The sequence below is a fragment of the Centroberyx affinis genome, unplaced genomic scaffold (assembly GCF_046629955.1).
Source record: "Centroberyx affinis isolate AG114_WGS23_722 - 3 ecotype Tasmania unplaced genomic scaffold, CSIRO-AGI_Caff_v1 ptg000312l_1, whole genome shotgun sequence".
Classification (NCBI taxonomy): Eukaryota; Metazoa; Chordata; class Actinopteri; order Beryciformes; family Berycidae; genus Centroberyx; species Centroberyx affinis.
Window position 1 is genome coordinate 93048 of NW_027278989.1, and position 20539 is coordinate 113586.

General features: G+C 42.2%; 1 protein-coding gene across 1 annotated transcript in view; it reads left to right on the forward strand.

Moving 5' to 3' along the window:
• The window catches only part of LOC139640933 (calcium-dependent secretion activator 2-like), a 38279-nt gene extending 17959 nt beyond the window's left edge, over nucleotides 1-20320 (forward strand). Inside the window, exons 5-11 of the mRNA XM_071515135.1 lie at nucleotides 5136-5277; nucleotides 7773-7892; nucleotides 11604-11759; nucleotides 12515-12662; nucleotides 19496-19570; nucleotides 19916-19999; nucleotides 20168-20320. Of these exons, the coding sequence (XP_071371236.1) occupies nucleotides 5136-5277; nucleotides 7773-7892; nucleotides 11604-11759; nucleotides 12515-12662; nucleotides 19496-19570; nucleotides 19916-19999; nucleotides 20168-20320 (878 nt within the window). The remainder of the gene's footprint in view (nucleotides 1-5135; nucleotides 5278-7772; nucleotides 7893-11603; nucleotides 11760-12514; nucleotides 12663-19495; nucleotides 19571-19915; nucleotides 20000-20167) is intronic.
• Nucleotides 20321-20539: the final 219 nt, after the last annotated feature.

Here is a 20539-nt window from a genome sequence, read left to right on the forward strand (position 1 = left end):
ATAAAATGGAAATAAATATATAAAAATAAATAAAAATTACCTTTTAGCTACAGAACGGCCTGTCGCTTCGTCAAGTCCAGTTTGTTTTTCTTTCCGATACGCAGCTGAGCTCTCCGTTCCATAAACAGTCTTAAATATTCCCTACAGCTCTCTGATCATTTTCATTATAAAAGATGAGCAAGTTGGTTTTTTTTAAATTATCAATACAGACGATCGAATGTCTTTACTCTTCATCAGGGACGAGCGCTCCTCTAGAAGCTTCTTGCTCCGGTGGAAGAGAAGTTTCTATAAACACCTGCTGCTGTCTTCTGATAAATAAATCCTTTTCATTTTTAAAATTATGCAACTGAAAAGACAGATTTAGCTTTTGATTTTTTTGGTAACACTTTGCAATAAGGGTCACTAAGTTAAGGGTTAGTTAACGCTTTTTAAGCATTAACTAACCCTTAACTAACAGTTAACTAATGTGTAATTTACTAATGGTGTTCATGTTAACTAAGGTATTAATTTATACATTATTTAATAGTTTTTAAAGATGACTATTAAATAATGTATACAATAATACCTTAGTTAACATGAACACCATTAGTAAATTACACATTAGTTAATAACTTAACTTAGTGACCCTTATTGTAAAGTGTTACCTTTTATTTATACTGTATTGAGGTTGCTTCAACATGTATGATATGAAGGAGACTGCATATCATAGACTGAAGTCAAGTTCATTTATTTCCACATCACCGTCCGTCTCGAAGGACCGCCTGAGATCTGACTGATCAACAATCAATCACACGACAAAATGATCAATACAGTCTGAGACACAAGGAAACAAAACAATCGTGCCGCCGCGGCACGTGGTCGCGCCGCTAAGAGCGGCAATTAACACCGGAGACGCCGCCGCGGAAAACGAGTCTCGTTAAGAGACGAGGTTCACGGCCCCGCGAGCTCGCTGACGCCGCCGCCGCCGCCAACGAGGTAATTAACAGGAAGCTGAGACGAGACGAGACGAGACGAGACGAGACGAGACGGCGGGGAGAAGTGGCGAGGCCGGGGCGAGGAACACGACCCGAGACCCGTTCAGACAGAACAGTCAGTCAGTCAGAGGAGACGTTCACACACCTTCACACACCTTCACACACTTTCAGATATCTTCACACATCTTCACACACATTCAGATACCTTCACACACCTTCACACACCTTCACACACTTTCAGATACCTTCACACACCTTCACACACCTTCACACACTTTCACACACTTTCACACACTTTCAGACACACCTTCGATGGCTGGATTTGGACGGTGGACTGGAAACTGAATTCCGTGCTTATGTGTTTATTTCTGTATTTATTAAGTTTATTTCTATAGCAGATTTCATACACAAAGGCAATTGAAAGTGCTTTACTTAAGGTATATAAGACAGGCTGAGATTAATGGAAAAAATCATCATTTCAATTCTGTTTCTTGTCTTTCCAATTCAGTCCACTTTCTGTTTCCTTCACATTGCATCTCCAGGATCTGAACTGGAGTTTTCCATGCTCCATGCAGGAAATCAATAATTATTTTCTCCCAACATTGCAATCACACAGTTGGGTTTTAATCGGCTTCAAGATCCCAAAGGTTGTGAAACGTTTTTTTTTTCCTTTTCACCTGATCGCTGCATTATACTGTTCTCATTTCATTTGACTGTTGGGGGGGGGGGGGGGGGGAATAGCTTCCATACAGTCTGCGTCTCATTGTTTCCGCGCTCGGCTCCGGGGCTTTGTCTCCCGGCCAGCTGAGATTTGGCGAGCGGCGAAGCGTTATTTAATGTGTCTGATGCCAAAGTACCTCACATACAGTCAGAGACAGGCAGCAGAGAGACAGACAGCCCAAGGGCGCCGCGCAGAACAAAACCTGAGCGAGAATCTACAGATCCACAAATCACGCTTTTATTTATTTTTTTCAAACCGCATCTACTTTTTGTTCTAATTACATCCTCTATTAATCCTGTAATTATTCCAAATGTCACAACATTCCCCCGACTTGAATTGGAACGTAATGAGGCAAGAGTCGGAGCGGAAACGCAGAACGAGTGAAATCGTAGTTTTGACTGTTCATACAAATGAGGTCTCCCTCTCTCATAATGATGTACTGAAGAGGGAGGGAACGGATTCTGTGAGTTCAGGCCCAGTCAGGTAAAAAAAAAAACCCAACACAGACTCGTTTGGTTTGTGAGATTGTGAAGTCGAGCAGAAGTCAGCGAGTCACGTACCAGATGAAACCACACTGACAGTCCTTCACTTCTGTTGGCTGTTCATGCATCTTTTCCACGTTTCCCCCTGAGCACCAACCAGGATTTCAACACTGATTTCTAGTTGAAAACTGGGTGATATTTGGTCTGAACATCTAAGACTTCTTTCCGCCCTCTTTTCTTTTCAATCAGCTAAAATGCGGTTACAACATCATTTGCTAATTTGTTCAGTTGTAGCTTGAAAGAGAGACGATATTGATTAGTGTGAAGGTATTTCTCCAAAGTCATATTGCACTGGTAGGTGAAATGTGTTCTACATGAAGACGTCATTTAAACGCATTTAATGTTTCATTTAAAATGTCATAAATATGGAACTATACAGGCTGTGTGCTGCCAACAAGAAGCTTCAGGACATGGTAATGGAAGAACTTCTATACATTCATTTAAAATAAGAAATTTTGCTTGCTGCGGTAATGCGCATGAGCAAGTACTGAGGTGGTACAGCTTCAACTACAACTGACACTGACAGAGTTAAGTGGTGTTTATACCAAGGGTTATATACTAAAATATTTGAATGTTGAACGTTCACATTTAGACCATATTTCACCGGTGAAATATGGTCTAAATGTGAAATGTCAATCAACGTCTTCAAATAGTCGGTGAAAAAACGTTTACTTTTGAACCTGTTTTGAACGTCTTTTCACCGGTGACCAACAGAAAAATGCTCACTGGGTTAAATCAAATATCACATATAAAGTGACCAGGAAGACGATCTCAGATGACCGACAAAGAGTGAATGAAAACACATGACTTGATATCTCGTGTACGCTGAAGGATTTTCAATAAGTTTATGACGGTAGCGAGCCGCAGTGCAGATTATTTAAATGCTCACTTGATTGTCTGCCTGAGCCGAGCGGAGCGGAGCCGGCGGTTGCGAGGGAAGCAGTTTCCTCTCGGGAGGCGAAAAGGCTAGTGTTAATCATGATGAACAGAGTGAGAGGAATTAAAACTAATGAAGTCCTGAGAGACTCGTCTCCCCTCTCTCTCTCTCCTCTCTCTCTCTCTCTCTCACTCCGATTCTCATTTTGTCTCCTCTGTTTGCTCTTACTGTTCCTGCTGCATCACATCCATCTGTCTGTCTGTTGGTCAGTCTGTTGAATCTGCAGTATTTTAGATTTTCTTACCAAAATAATTTGCTGCTGCAGCGACACGGTTTCCCCACAGGGATCATCACAGTTTTGTCTAATATGAATTAAATGTGTGTCTGCTGTCACAGAAAAACCACCAAACTGCAGTTTAGATAGATAGATAGATAGATAGATAGATAGATAGATAGATAGATGGATGATAGATAGATAGATAGATAGATAGATAGATGGATAGTTAGATAGATAGATGATAGATAGATAGATAGATAGATAGATAGATAGATGATAGATAGATAGATGGATAGTTAGATAGTTAGATGGATAGTTAGATAGATGATAGATGGATAGATGGATAGTTAGATAGATAGATAGATGATAGAGAGATAGATGATAGATAGATAGATAGATAGATAGATAGATGGATAGTTAGATAGATAGATAGATAGATAGATGGATAGTTAGATAGATAGATAGATGGAATGTTAGATAGATAGATGATAGATAGATAGATAGATAGATAGATAGATAGATGGATAGATAGATAGATGATAGATAGATAGATAGATGGATAGTTAGATAGATAGATAGATAGATAGATAGATAGATAGATGGATAGTTAGATAGTTAGATGGATAGTTAGATAGATGATAGATAGATGGATAGTTAGATAGATAGATAGATGATAGAGAGATAGATGATAGATAGATAGATGGATAGATGGATAGTTAGATAGATAGATAGATGATAGAGAGATAGATGATAGATAGATAGATAGATAGATGGATAGTTAGATAGATAGATGATAGATAGATAGATAGATAGATAGATAGATAGATAGATAGATAGATGGATAGTTAGATAGATAGATAGATGGATAGTTAGATAGATAGATAGATGGAATGTTAGATAGATAGATGATAGATAGATAGATGATAGATAGATAGATGGATAGATAGATAGATGATAGATAGATAGATAGATGGATAGTTAGATAGATAGATAGATAGATAGATAGTTAGATTGATAGATAGATAGATAGATAGATAGATAGATAGATAGATAGATAGATGGATAGTTAGATAGATAGATGATAGATAGTTAGATAGATAGATGATAGATAGATGGATAGTTAGATAGATAGATGATAGATAGATAGATAGATAGATAGATAGGCAGATAGATAGATAGATAGATAGATAGATAGGCACATGTAAAAAAAATTGAGGTAAAGATGCTTTTAAACAAACATGTTGGTTGGTAGGTAGGTCTTTGTTCATGATTTGATCGATGGTCACAAAATGCTAACTGGCTAGAGAGACGAGAGACGACGTCTCAGATGCAGATATCTGTTTATAGAGATTAGCCCAAATGTCGTCCGGACCTAAAACACCTACAGAAAGTCTGGATGTTTGTGTGTTGTGTGTGGAGAGACGTTCCATTCTCGCGTCTCTCCCGTGCGCCGGTCATTGTTTACAGTCCGATTAGCAACTTGAGACGCGAGAACGGAACGTTTCTCCTCCTCGTCTCTCGACTCCGACTCCGTTCTCGCGTCTCAAGTTGCTAATCGGACTGTAAACAACGACCAGGCTCAGGAAGAGGAAGTCTTGGCCCGGATGTCCGCTGGCTGCACCGGAAACCCCAAATATTGTCAGTCGCTCCCAGAGTCTAATCGATCAGACCGATAGACGATGGGTTCAGAGATTGGGTGTTGAGTGTTGTTGATCACCTGGTCTGCTGTTGCCCCCCCCCCCAGCTCACCTGTGCAACGGGACGTTCCACAAGCACCTGCAGGACCTGTTCGTCCCGCTGGTGGTGCGCTACATCGACCTGATGGAGTCGTCCATCGCCCAGTCCATCCACCGCGGCTTCGAGCAGGAGACCTGGCAGTCCGTCAAGTAAGACCTCCGATGATGTCATCCGTCTGCTCAGAGCGCGCGAAGGACCTCCACACTGTGATGAGAGTGTTGTACCACACACTGCCTCAGCCCGTCCCACTGCTGTCAGATCTGATAGAGGAGAAAACCTGCATGGAGTTCACTGCAGTGTGTTTATTGTTGTGCATAAACATTAAAGACATGAAGGTCGTGGAGCGGCTCTTCAGTGTGTGGTAGAATATTTCGATCGCTGTTTGGCACGTGATTAGCATATGTGGTCCTTTTTAGGCTCGTTACAGACTCTGTGTAAGCAACGCAACAGGCAACGCAACAACGCAACAGGCAACGCAACAACGCAAGGGGCGAGAGAGAAAAAAACACAATTCTCCAAAGTTAAAGTGAATCTCTTTCTTTATGTTTATTAAGATCAGTTTGAACAAGTGGAACACTGACATTCTTCTGACCGGATTTCGGTGTTACACTTGTTGGTTTAATAATATAAAGAAAGAGATTCACTTAAAAAATATAAGCAGAATTAAGACGTGTATACATATATATATACTGTATATTGTCAACATCTGCTTTGTTCACGTTCCTTTATGTGCTAGAAGTGATTTTCAGGCTGTTCCTCCAGACAATGGCAGTGAATGGAGAGAGAAAAAAACACAATTCTCCAGTCTGCTCTACCAGAGCAACAGATCACAGAATCACTGATTTTGGGGTTTTTATCATGGAGGAAGAGACACGACCCCAAGACTCTACCAGAGTCACACAGAGATTTAAATAGTCGTTAACTGCATACATAGGAATTAATTTTACTGTAAACCTCTAAACCTCTAACCTGTGTGTGTGTGTGTGTGTGTGTGTGTGTGTGTGTGTGTATATACAGTTAGCAGTGAACACTCATTGTTCTCCTGACCTTCTCTTTACCACTGATAGCATTGAGATGTTTGTTGAATCCTCCCTGCTGGATGACTGTAATATAAAATATAAAATATAACCGCAAGCGGCAACGGACGGGTTCCAAGCACAATATGGTAATTTGTCCAAAAATTAAAAACGTTAAGACATTACACTGAGTTATCACAAGCTTAGTGGTGTGAGGCGACAGTGTTACCCACGGGATTTGAAACACAATCTTTTGCATTGCAGACATATTATGCATTAACCAGCAGGCTGCTGAGTCCACTGGTGGAAATGGAGGGAGCACAAAAAAAGACGAGACTGTCCAACCTGTAGGCTGTTTAGAGCCTTAGAGTACTTTAACTGTATTAGTGCACTCCATTAATCAATTTAAACATGGCTTTACATCATCCTGAGAGAAATGCACAAAATTTCATAAAAAGTACATTATGAGATATAAACTTTGTGAATTTGTAGCACCCGCTAGTGATGGAACTCCAAATGCTTTTGTGGGCGTGCTCAAGCAACACTCCTCAGCATGTGTTATGAGTTTTAGCTTCATTAGACGAATGGTCAAGGAGTTATGGCCAGTTTTGTGTTAGGGCATGTTTCGTTAAAGTTTATCGGGTTGATAAAAGCCAACCCATTGGGGCAATCACTTATGCAAGTAGAAGTTTGAAAGAGGACGGTCCCAAGATGCTCCACAGCAAGTTTTGCATTAATTGATTGAACGGCCCAGGAGGGGTAGCGAAAAAACTGATTTGGAAACAATTCAAAATGCCGGCAAATCCGATGCAGTGGACATTAAAAGTAAGGTGTGAGTTGGACTCAGCGCCCTCCAAAGAATCTAAGGACACAAGAATTTTCTCTTTATGCGTTACGGTTCAGAAGTTATAGACCAAAACGTAAAGTTGCTTGCTATAGCGCCACCATGAGGCCAATTGATGTGGATTTCATAACCTGAGTAGCAGCTGAGGCTTTGGACCTATCTGCCAAGTTTGGTCTCTGTAGCTCTTATGGTCTCTGAGATCCACATACTTTTAGGGCAGAAGAAGAAGAAACGGCGGAATAATAATAGCTGGAACCCCATTGTTTTTGTAAGGATTATTATTATTATTTTTACTATTATATATCTATTGTATATATCTATTGTTATCTATAGTTATTAGTCTTAAGTAACAATGAAAGCCGAGGCAGTGGAACAAAACAGTGACTCTGTACAGACAGCAGCAGCACAATAGCAGGCAGAGCGCTGTGCTGCAGCTCAGCACAAAGCCTGAGGCACAAAGGTAATGTGGTAATGTGGTAATGTGGTAATGTGGTAATGTGGTAATGTGGTAATGTGGTAATGTGGTAATGTGAGTCTTTAACAAACAGCCTGAATGGGAACAGAGAAGCAAATAGAAGTGAGCGCTGACTTTTCTGCATTTTATTGGTTTACACCGTTTGTCAATTACTGCAGACAGAGGCTGAAGTGGCTGTGGAGGGAAAAGGCAGCAGACAGCAGCGTGTCACTATTCTTCTCTCCTTCTATTTGTCTTTTGTTTCTTTAACCGTTTTTTTTCTTTGTCGCCGCCGATCGATCCGGCCGCCGCCTCCGCCCGACCCGGCAGGTCGATAACCAACAATCTGGCGAGCGTGCCTCTTCCCAAAGTCCCCAGCCTGCCGCTCACGCTGCCTCAGATGCCCAGCTTCTCGCCGCCCGCCTGGATGGGGCCGCTGTGCGACGGCACGTACGTACGGCCGGGCTGGAGCGTCCCGCCGGCGGGCCGGGGGCCGGAGCGTCCCGCGCTCCAGCAACACACACTACGGTCCACAGTCTGGACACCTGACTGAATGTTCTGTGTTTCATTCTCTTAAAGCATTTTGATCTAAAGGCTTCTGCTTAAATGCTTGAAATGAGTTTCTTAGTCAAATATATATATAATAGTGAAGTTGATCTTATGTATGAATTTCTTTCCAAAGCCTTTGCCTTTCCATCAAGGCAAAGAATCTAAAATATAAGATAGTTTGGATTTAACACTTTCATAGTTTTGAGTCTTTACTGTTATTCTAAAATGTGGAAAATAGTAAAAGTAAAGAAAGATGCTGGTGTCCAGACTTGTGACTGGTAGAGTTTGTGTTCCATCGTCTGCATGCTTGTCATCGTGTCTGAATCCAAAATGAATTACATGAAGAAATCCTTCAGTCAAAACCCGTCTCCCCCTCTCAGCTCCCCCGCATGAGCCATTGTGGAAGTTTTGATGGTGTTTTTGTAGAAGTGGTTTATTAAAACTTTTTTTTTTTTTTCTCTGTGTGCCGTTCACTCATGAGCGGCGAGAGCAAATGAAAGTGCACGCTGCATTATCCCCGGCTGAATGAGCTCCGCTGGGCATGCCAAACACACTCTGTGGTTTCAGATTGTCTCGTGGAAACTGTTTCTGTGACACGGAGCTCCTCCTTTGTCAGCAGGAAGTCGGCTCGCATGCGATCGCTGTGTGTGTGTGTGTGTGTGTGTGTGTGTGTGTGTGTGTGTGTGTGTGTGTGTGTGTCACAGTGTGATTCGCAGCATACAAGGGATAAATCTACCTGATATTTTGTGAGTTGGCAGATTTTCTGTTCCTCTCCTTCACCTCACACACTTCCTCAGCAGAACATGACAGAATAGAAGAGACAGAATAAAGGAAACCGTCGGCTTCGTCCTTCAGGACTCGCTGCGGAAAAACTCTTTCAGCTCCACACCGGCCAAGTTGTCAGACGGTGATGTAGGATTATAAGATTGTAAATGCGAGGAAAACTGAGAATCGGTGTCTATAGAGATTGTTTATGACACTTGTTCATATTTATTTGACTAACACTTGAATATGACGTCAAATAGGTATGCATGAATTCAGATTTTGGACTCATACAGCTCAGGATCTGACTGCTTCAAACATTCAACAAATAGATCCAACATCCTCAAACCTTTTCTGCCTCTCTATCGCTTATGAAGACAAAGTAAACAAACGAATGAATCTCATCAGCAGCCTTTTGTTTTACTGCGTACAAAATAAACATCTTGTTAATATTATAAAAAACCTCAAAAGTCTCAAATACCCATTTATATTCCTCTCCCCTCCATGACCGATGAGGTGTAATCAATAATCAGAGTTTTCACCTGGTCAGTCCGACTCACAGGAAGGTGTTCAGGCTCTGTCTGACTGCATCACTCTGTGTGTGTGTGTGTGTGTGTGTGTGTGTGTGTGAGCGGCGGTGTCGGCGGCCATGTTGCCTCGGTCTCAGGAGAACGGCGAGGGTGTGTTTCTTAAAAAGGCTCCTCGCTCGCCCCCCCCCCCCCACACACACACACACACACACACACACACACACCCCCGCCCCTTCCCCACAACACGTACCACAGCGCTGCTACCTCTCTCACTCGGCCTCGCTTGATCAGACGAAAAAAAAAAAAAAAAAAGCCCTGGCACTTCATTAGCGAGCACAGACGGGGAGTGGGATCGTCCCGTTCCCCGGGGAGCGGGGAGGAGAGCGAGGAGGAGAGCGCCGCTAATTAGACATGAGGGGGCCGAGCGCTCGCCCAGCCCGGTTATTCCCGTGCGCCACTTGTTAAGGTAACAGTCTTTTAAAGGCGAAGTGAGAAAAGTGAGGGAGTGAGTGCCCCCCCCCCCCCCTCACCCCGCCCCCCCCGCCCCCCTGGCTGTCATTCTAGCTGTACACTTGGATGTCGTGGCGGCGGCGTTGCCATGTGTTGCTGTGTAACCTGTGCAGGGAGAAGGAGGGAGAGACTTCCATCTGTCTGTGTGGATCCTCCTCAGCCTGTCAGAGTCCACGACTCAAACCAGAGACCAGAAACCAGAACGTTCCGTCACCAAAACCACCAAACCTGCAGAGAACCGGACAGAAGCCGCTGTCGCTCTGCGTCTCCGCAGGCCGGACGGGGTTTTATTTCAACTTTGTGTATCTAGGGGAAGGTCACATGCTCTTTTTGTAATCCCACAAAACACCTGGAACCTGGAACCTGGAACCTGGATCCTGTCCGGTCCGCCCAGTCCCTCCTGTCCGCTCAGCAGCAGGTCTGGAGGAGAGACTCACACCTCTCACCACCAAGTCTCCTTTACCAAAATGACATCACAGCTTTTACTGCACACTTGAAGTATCAGACCGTAATTTATTCAATTACTAGTCCAGACCTGGGGATGTGTGCACCGCAACTCTGTGCAGACTTGCCAAAAATGCGCATAAACAGCATAAATTTGGGAAAATGGAAAAATCATCTTCGTCAGTCCCTGCCTATGCCAATGCTCAATGCCCATGTGCAGTTTCAGACTGATTGGCCAAACCATTGAGGAGCAAAATGGATGCAGACAGACAGACAGAAGGACAGAGTTTTCCTCATTTTATAGTAGGAAACTTCTAAATGTATTTTTCACGCGTTTCACATCTAGCTTCAGCAGGAACACGGCAGCCATGTTGGTGAGCGAGCCTGATGAAGCTAGACGTTCGCTCCGGTGCTTCTGAAAAATGGATAAAAAAATATAATTGCATAAATTCCCGTCTGAACCACCGCTTTCTGAAACAGACTTGTTGTCCGGCTGCTGCACAGAGCGAACACCTCTGGATCACGGCTCCTTCTGTTCATACAGAAACTCCTCTGCCTCCTTCATACGACACGTTTCAAAACCGAGTTACAAAGTAGTTTAAAACGTCAATAAAACATTGTATGCGATAAAGGACTTAAATAGAAAAAGAACAATACACACTAAAATGGAATACAATAAATAATAGAATGAAAAAAATAGGCAAGGCAGCTTTATTTGTATAGCACATTTCATACACTGAGGCAATTCAAAGTGCTTTACAGGGTAATAATCCATAATGCCAATCTCAAACTTGAGTCCCTTATCTCTTTAAATGATTTTAAACTTAGAATAATGGAAGTGCTCACTGTTAGCTGCAGTTGCTTCAACTAAAAAACACAAGACTAAATATTGCTGCCTTGTTTTTGTTTATGCACTGTATTATGTAATGTGTTCTTGTCGTACCTGTTGTTGCTGTTGTGATTTGTTGTTGTTGTCCTGTTATGTGTTTGATGCTGCTGTTTGACCCTGTCTTGGCCAGGTCTCACTGGTCAAAGAGGTTTTAATCTCAATGTGACTTCCTAGTTAAATAAAGGTTATATATATATATATATATATATATATATATAATAAAAATACAGTAAAGGTAAAAGATTTACAATTAAAAAGTGCAAAAGTACAGACGAGAGATACAAAAGATAAAAGACTTAAAAAGTAAGCTAGTGCAGTTCAAATCAAGTGAAATAAATTAAATAGAAAAAAATAAGTGTACAGTAAGTGTGTGTTGCTGTTGTACATGTGTGATTTGAATGAATAATGTTGTTCACACGTGTGTTCACACACACACACACACACACACACACACACACACACACACACACCCTGCAGCAACGGCTCGGCGACCTCGGAGGATCTGTTCTGGAAGCTGGACGCTCTGCAGATGTTCGTTCTGGACCTTCACTGGCCGGAGCCGGAGTTCGCCAAACACCTGGAGCAGAGGCTGAAGCTGATGGCCAGCGACATGATGGAGGCCTGCGTCAAGAGGTCAGAGGGCAGAGACTACTTCCTGTACCAGACTTCCTGCTTCCTGCTGTCTTGAGTTCATCTTTTCATCTCTTTGTGTTTCTCATATCTGTCTTCAGCTGGATCCCTTTCTTCTCTTTATTTGACATTCTTGCTATCAAGCCTTTATGATAAACTATTGGCTGCCCAACTATTGCTTTACATAAATTCCTTTTTGTTTTTTTCTTTCTTTTTTTTGTTTTTTTGGCCATCACCGAAGCGGTACCACTTTACAATAAGGGTCACTAAGTTAAGGGTTAGTTAATGCTTAATAAGCATTAACTAACCCTTAATTAACAGTTAACTAATGTGTCTGGTAATCATTTACTAATGGTGTTCATGTTAACTAAGTTATTAATTTATACATTATTTAATAGTCATCTTTATAAACTATTAAATAATGTATAAATTAATACCTTAGTTAACATGAACACCATTAGTAAATTACACATTAGTTAACTGTTAATTAAGGGTTAGTTAATGCTTATTAAGCATTAACTAACCCTTAACTTAGTGACCCTTATTGTAAAGTGTTACCGCTTCATTTAGTCAAGGTGTGAATAAACTTCTGCTTTGGTACGATGCAATACAGTAAATACAGAATATAATAAATACACAGGAACATTTCTTGGTAAAACTGTTGCAGAGTCTTGTTGATAACTAAGGTAACAAAGTGTGTTAAAGTGTGAGTGTTTGAGTGTAAGCTGCAGTGTGTGTCTTGTCTTTTTGTCCCACAGAACAAAATCAGCGTTCGATGGCAAAATGCAGAAAGCCGGCAAGTCGACGGACTTCCGCGTCTCTCTGTCCGTCTGCACCATGTTCAACGTGCTGATGGACGCCAAGAAGCAAAGCTCCAAACTCTGTGTGCTGGACGCCGGCCAGGAGGTACGACCCGCTTTACATAAGAGATCATGTACAGAGAGCGGGTCATTACTGTGAAATACACTCTGACCGGGTGATGCAGGACCCCTCTGCTTCATTATCCCGCTTTTTACACAGCTACTTACTAAAGAAATCAATCATTTCACACAGAATATTGATTTAAAAATGATTTTATTGGTTTAAAAATTATTTTACTGCTTCCGCTACAAAAAATAGTCTGTTAGATTCTGTGGTTGGAACTGCGTCCATAGCAACATAAACTCTGCAGCCTTCTTCAGATTAGCCTACTTAGCGTTATAATTCACTGAACTGAACATTTCCATTGATGGTGAAGTGAGACGAGGTGAATGGGACGTACTGGGGACACTTCAGCCATTAACCATGAACTGAAAGTTTCCTGCTCTCCAAATATATTAAAATTAATATTAGAAAAATCTTCCATGGTGTTTTCTGATGGAGTAACGGAAAGCTAATGTTTTTTTGCCACAGGGTGTCGCGAATGAGCTGATGCTGTTAAATATAAATTAACCGTTAAATTTACCGGACTTCTTTCTGCGGATTGATATGATTGGACGTGGTCCTCCAGAGTCAACGGTCTGTTATTCAGAAATAACAGACCGTAGAATGCCATAATCAGAATCAATCAGAATCGAGTATTCAACAAAGCCGTGTGACTGTTCCAGCTGGCTGTTTGGAAATCAAACCTGTGAGTTTTCTGTCACAGGACAGAATCTCTAACCACTACTCCACCCTGCCTCCCTCCGCTCACTGTCAGAAACACCAAACCCTCACAGAACTGTGACAGGTTTTGCTCATAGAACATTTACAGGCGGTAAAAAGCAGCGTAAATTATCGACAAAAATATCCGTTATCGTTTTTAAATTCACCAGAGTTTTGGGGGCGTCCTGGTGGTTCAGCGGTTTAAGGCTCGTACCATGTGACCCATGTCCTGGGTTTGAATCTGACCGGGACCTTTGTCACATGTCATCATGTCATTAAAACATCATTTATTTTCAGCCATAATTTAAACGAGTTACATCAAACTGTGTCAGATCAGCTGTGATTTGAGATCGATTCTGACCCAGGACCTTTGCCACATGTCATCCCTCTCTCTCTCTCTCTCTCTCTCTCTCTCTCTCTCTCTCTCTCTCTCTCTCTCTCCCTCTCTCCCTATCTTCCCTGTCTTTGAACTATCTAATAAGGGAAAAATTGGACAAAAAAAATAATCTACAAAAATGAAAACACCAAACACTTACAGAACTGTGACAGGTTTTGCTAGTAGAACATTTACAGACGGTAAAAGCAGCGTAAATTATCAACAAAAATATCCGTTATCGTTTTTAAATTCACCAAATTCATCAAATTGGGGGCGTCCTGGTGGTTCAGCGGTTTAAGACTCGTACCATGTGACCCATGTCCCGGGTTTGAATCCGACCCGGGACCTTTGTCACATGTCATCATGTCATTAAAACATCGATCGATTCTGACCCAGGACCTTTGTCACGTCATCCCTCTCTCTCTCTCTCTCTCTCCCTATCTTCCCTGTCTTTGAACTATCTAATAAAGGAAAAATTGGACAAAAAATAATCTACAAAAATGAAAACACATATAGAACTGTGACAGGTTTAGTAGAACATTTATAGCTGGTAAAAGCAGCATAATCAAAAATATCCACATGAGGCTTTTATTCACATCAAACTGTCAGATCAGCCGCAGTTTGAGATCTAATTATAGTTTGCACCGTATTTAATTATGATAAAAAACTGCGACAGGTTCCCCCTAACATCCCAGCGAGCGGAGAGCACGGTGCTGTGGCCGTGGAGGCGGCGGCGGCGGCAGCTGGCAGACGGGTGATGGCCGTGAAGCCTCTCCGCCGCAGCCTTGGCGGCGCTGAGAGCGAAACCCTCTGCCACCCTGCGTCTTGACAGGGAGCTAAGCTTCCTGCTCTCTTAACCTTCAGCTCGCTCTCTTCAGCAGCCGAGCCCCGCGCCGCCACCGCCACCGCCACCGCCACCACCGATCCCTTTATCACCGAGCGCTGCCTCACCGGCCTGGAAAACACTCTGTAGACAGACTGATCCAGACTGACTCTGATGCAGCATATTGATCAGATTCCACACAGAATTATGGCCAAATTACTGTTATTATTATTAGTAGTAGTATTATTATCAGAGGTGGGGACTTGAGACTTGACTTGATGCATGAAGAGAAGACTTGAGGCTTGACTCTGACTTGGGTTCTGGTGACTTGGGACTTGACTCTGACTTGTACTCTGATGACTTGAAAAGGTTTCTAAAGTCTTGACTTGAGATCTTGTGTTTGTGTAAATGACTTAGATTGAAAGTGATGAGATTTGTTCCAGCAGACGACTGAATTTAAATTCTGTTTTCTGAATTTGTATGGAATGATTGAATTTATTGAAGTTGAAACTGATTATAGAAATCAAACTCATGATGCTCTTACCGAGTTTTTATCCTATTAAAACCATATTGCATTGAAAAGTCCTAGATATTTAGTTTTCTTTAAGATATTAAATTGATACTGGACTCTTGATTTGTTCTGACTTGACTTGCTGTTCTACATTTAGACTTGAGACTTGACATGAATGACATGGACTTGACTTGCTGTTCTACATTTAGACTTAGGACTTGACTTGAGACTGACTTGGGACTTGAGCAAAGTTGACTTGGTCACACCTCTGTTTATTATTAGTATTAGTAGTAGTAGTAGTAGGAGTATTATCCTGCCGTTTCGGCAGCTTCTGGCTGCAGACGAGATGATTTTACATTCAGCTGATGCTCTTGACCAGAGAGACTTACAGTGAGAACGACAGGACAATTAGAAAAAGTGAGACTCATTTAGACATTTAGATATTGTCAGAATCTGCTTTGTCACAGTCCTGTCTCACACCTTTTTTCACCTATTTGAAATTATTGATAAACGTATTATTTTCTACGTTCCATCGGCAGAAGTTTCCTCCTCTGGATTTCGATGTTTGACAGCTGATTTTCAGACTGTTCCTCCAAACAATGGCAGTGAATGGAGAGAGAAAAAAACACAATTCTCCGGTCTCCTCTACCAGAGCAACAGATCACAGAGTCACTGATTTGGCGGTTTTATCATGGAGGAAGAGATACGACCCAAGATTGACAGACTGACTGAAGCTGCCTGGCTTCATCATGAAGAATGCTGTGAATGTAAAAATATATTTTCACATTGGAAGATAATACTTCCATTAGTTTGTTGGATCATTGTCACAACATTACCACAAATAGTTTATTATATGATAGAAAATATAATAATTGTTTGTCACGAACGTGTCACCTTCAACAAATGGAAAAAGTTAATAAATGTTCTTTTCCGTCTTTGAGAAAAAATTTCCTGAAGTAATTCTAGCTTGCTGCAGTACAACAAAACTCTATTCAGCATGGTGCCGCTGTACAGTGCAGTTATATCATTCAGTTTCTCAGAATAAGATTCATTCAGCAAAGCTTCAACTCTGAAAAACCTTGATAATAAAATGTGTAGAGTTCTGCGTTTGAACTCGTCTTTGTCCGGAACCTCCTCCGACTTTCTAAAGGAAAAGATTTACAACTGCTGCTGGTTTTTACACGTTTTCTTTTTACACTTGTGAGATAAAATTGGCTTCCAGATTGCAATGAGTCCTGTAAAAGTTTTCTGCGAAAATTTCCACGCAAGATATTTTAGATAGAGATGAGACAATCTGTTTCTCTCCGGATACGATCCAATACGTCATCTGAGGGTCAGGATGAACACAGCAGCAGAATAAATGGAGCTGATATCACCGTTCATGTTCCTGACACAACATGCAGACTGTCACATTTTGTATTGAGATGTATTGAATTTTGATATATCGTCCCATCACTAATTTTAGACCTTATGTATCTGATGAAATTTAATTTTAAAATGCAGCAAAGTGTAGCAAATTTTGACATTTATTATTTCTGATGAAACGTTTGATTCAAGACTCTGTTGTTTCTAATGGAAAGTTTGGCTCGCAGCAAGACGTACAACACAATATATAATCACTGTAAATATGAATAGAAAATATAAATAGAGCTAAACTACAGAAATACACAGGACATTATATCAAACAATGGAAAGAGCATTAGATTGAAGATATTTTACGATCAGTTCTACGTTTATTTCTGCTTAAAGTTAATGAGTTTTAAATATTCTGAATGAATTTTCACAGATTGAGTCCCACCTGATCTGCAGCGGTTTCCTCTAGAAATTTTTGAAAACTCTTGGAAATGTTTTGCTGCTGTTGACTGTTGAAGCTGACTGTGCCTGCCTTGTCTCTCTGTCCCATGTCCCCATGTCTCCATGTCTCCATGTCTCCATGTCTCCATGTCCCGCTCGTCATTGTTTGAATCCCAGATTGACAAACAATGGGTAAGTCCCTCCATCTCCTCATCTCCCTGCTTCTTACCTCTCACCTCTTTACATTCGCTCTGCCTCAACTCTGACAAATCTCATTTATTTTAAATGTTCCACCATGAGAATAAAACCCAAATCAGCTCTACACATCTTTCTGGTCTTTTAAATACCAGTTTATTCTAATTTCCTTGGAAGCTGTTTTGTAAAAGTCCCAAAACTCAGAATTGAAATAGAAGAGCGTTTGTTTTTTTTCAACTTCCCTGCAGATCCCATAAAGCATCAAATCTAGTCTACATTAGTTCTGTAGGAGGTCGGCTGTTTAAACTGGAGTTACACCCATATACAGCATCTATAGATCCAAACTAATTCATTGGATTCTGCACCAAATTATGCCCAAATTACTATTATTAGTAGTAGTATTAGTATTATAATTAGAAGTAGTTAGGCTTGGGTGATTTCCAAAATTTAATATCGTTATACTGTCCCGCCAAAATATGATAAGTGAATGTCAGTTAATGAGACTGAGCCTTCTGAACCTAAAACACAAAGACAGAATTTATTGTGAACCAGATCAATTTAATCAAGCATCGACAGATTTACTGTAAGTAGAATTCAAAGTAAAATTCAAATTTCTCAAAATGGCGCGTTTGGATGTTCAGATGTCGCGGTGTAAACGGCGCCCGCTGACCCCTGACCTCTGACCTCTGACCTCTGACCCCGCCCACTCAGACTCGGTTTGTCCGGTCTGACTCGAAGTCGAGCCGAACTCGATCCAGACGGCGCTGAAAGCCGGCGATCTGCGGCGAAACGCTACCTGCCGACACAAAAGACCTCCAGCTATCTGACCTCCAGCTATCTGACCTCCAGCTATTTGACCTCGTCGCCACGGCGATGAGCGGCGGCTGCTGCCTCGTGTCCGCTGCTCCTCTCATCTGAAAGCAAGACGACCAAACTTTCCGTGAAGTGCAGAAATCACTTCGCTCCGTCTCGAGCAGACAGAGGAGAGACGGCCTCCTGTCAATCTGCACTTGACAGTTTAATCTATCAGGAGACTTTTAATGGAATCTCTTTTTCCAGCCCCGTTAAATAGACCCATTACACCGGGAGATCGACTCAGTTTTAGTAAAGAAATCAATGAAAATGCTAATGCGCCGTCGTCTATGATTTTGTTGTGGAGGTGATTTAAATGGAGCGGCGTTTCAAAATGCCAACAGGCTTCTGAATGGAAAACATACCACAGCTGAAGGAGCGGCGCTTGGCAGCTCACGACCAAATAAATGTTTTTAAAAGAAATAATTGTTCTTTTCAGTTTTTGCGGCGCACATGGCAAAGACCACACAATTTCATCTCCTCTCTTTTTTTTGGCCGCCTCTGTAAAAAAGCCAAAAGCAGCAATGTTAATTGAGGTAAGAAAAAAAAAAGAGAGAGAGAGAGAGAGAGAGAGAGAAAGCCCTCAAGATTTGCCAGAAAAATTCGGCTTCGCTGAAAGAGAGCTGCCATTTTGCGGACTTGTGGGGAAAAAAGAAAAAAAAAAAAAAAGGAGCCGAAAGGAAAATGAGGGCCGGCGGCGGCGACCTCCTGGACCCGCAATTTGTCAGCGATCTGTGAGCTTTGTTGATTGAAATTTTTAATTTGGGTGTTCTTTAGAGGGCCAGTGAAAGGGCATTGTCGCCAAGAGATGAACTCCCCCGCTGCTGAGCGGGCGGGCGAGCGAGGCGCCATTCAATGCCACCAATTGAAGCTCTCTCTCTCTCTCTCTCTTTTTCTATACCCTCTCTCCTTTTGGCTGTCGTCAGTTTTTTTTTTTTTTTTGGTTGTTTTTTTTTTTTTTTTTTTTTCCAAGGGAAAAGGTGCCATGAATATGGGGGGGGCAACGAGACATGAAATGGCGGATTAATTGAATCTTGTGTGAGCCTTTGGTCCTCGCAGCTGGACCGGTGCTTTAGAGGAATACAAGGCTGCTCTAATTGTGGCGAAGCACAAAAAGTATCCTTCAAATTCCTTCGCCTTCCAGCAGGACGGGAATGCCATTCAGCCGCATAATGGTCCTATTAGCTGCTTAACTCAGCGCCGTTACATGGGAAGATTTTTCACGCCTTGGTGTCTTGGGAAGGGTGTGTGTGTGTGTGTGTGGGAGGGGGGCGGTGTCAGTGTGTTTGTGAGGAATGGAAAGGGGAGGGGGGGGGTGAGGGGGGGCGGGAAGGGGGGGGGGGGGGTTGATGTTCATACGGAGTGTTGTGGTTTTCGTCCTCGTCCTTTGCGGCGGAGACAATAGCGTGTAAACGCCGCATCAAAGAAGCCAGGAGTCATTTTTAGCCTCTGTCTTCACCTCCAGCTCTCCCAAATAATGAAATATTGCTTTTTTGTCTCCTGTCACCCCCCCCCCCCCCCCCCCTCCCCCTCCTCACCCCTCCCCCACCCCCACCCCTCCTCAGCAACAGTACCACTCCAAAATCGATGTCCTGATTGACGAGGCTTTCAAAGACATGATTTCCTCCCTGGTCTCGAAGGTAAACGTCTGATTTTCTGTCTGATCTGAGTCGAATGCTGCTTCTCAAATCTGATTGGATCTTTTTTTTTAACATATATACAGAATGTATTACTTGCAGCTTTGTTAAGCTTTACACTTGCTAGTAATCATGATTATTTATTGTGTATATGGAAAGAGAAATGCAAAAAATGATTGCAGGCACATTCGACTTTCTTCTACTCTGTTAATATCTGACTTCACATTTCCTGACAAATTCGCCTGTAACAAACAGTGTAAGACAGAATAAAGAGGTGAGAAGTTGCTGAAACACTGAAACGAACTCCACCCCCCCCGCTAACAAGCGCTCCTGTCGTCCCCCTGGCAGTTTGCCGCTGTTTTAGACGGCGTTCTCTCCAAGCTCTCCAGATATGATGAAGGGACATTCTTCTCTTCCATCCTCTCTTTCACAGTAAGTAGCCATGTTTTTGTTCCTCGCCGGAGAACGCCGAGCTGTTTCTTTTCACCGATGAGAAAGGCAACGTGTTATTTGTGGAAACCAGATCTTCCCGGCTCAACTTTTGTATCGTTATTCTTCTCCCCACCCCTCCACCCCCACCCCGCCCCCCCCGCCTCAAAGGTGAAAGCGGCTGCCAAATATGTGGAAGTCCCCGTGAGTCTGTTCTGCCTGCTCCTTTACTCACCCTGTTCATTACAGACCGACCTGTTGGTTTGCATTTCTGTCTCCATCCACATCCAGACAGAGGGAAATGCTAAGCAGAGCTTCCATTGAGCCACAGTCATTCACTTGTTCTGTTTGAAGTTTGTCATCGTGTTAAACATTGGGGGGTGGGGGGGGTTTACACTACCAGTCAAAAGTTTGGACACACCACATTTTTCTTTATTTTTACAGTTTTCCACATTTTAGAATAAGAGTAAAGACATCAAAACTATGAAATAACACAAAAAGGTGTAAAACAAATTAAAACTATCTCATATTTTAGATTCTTTG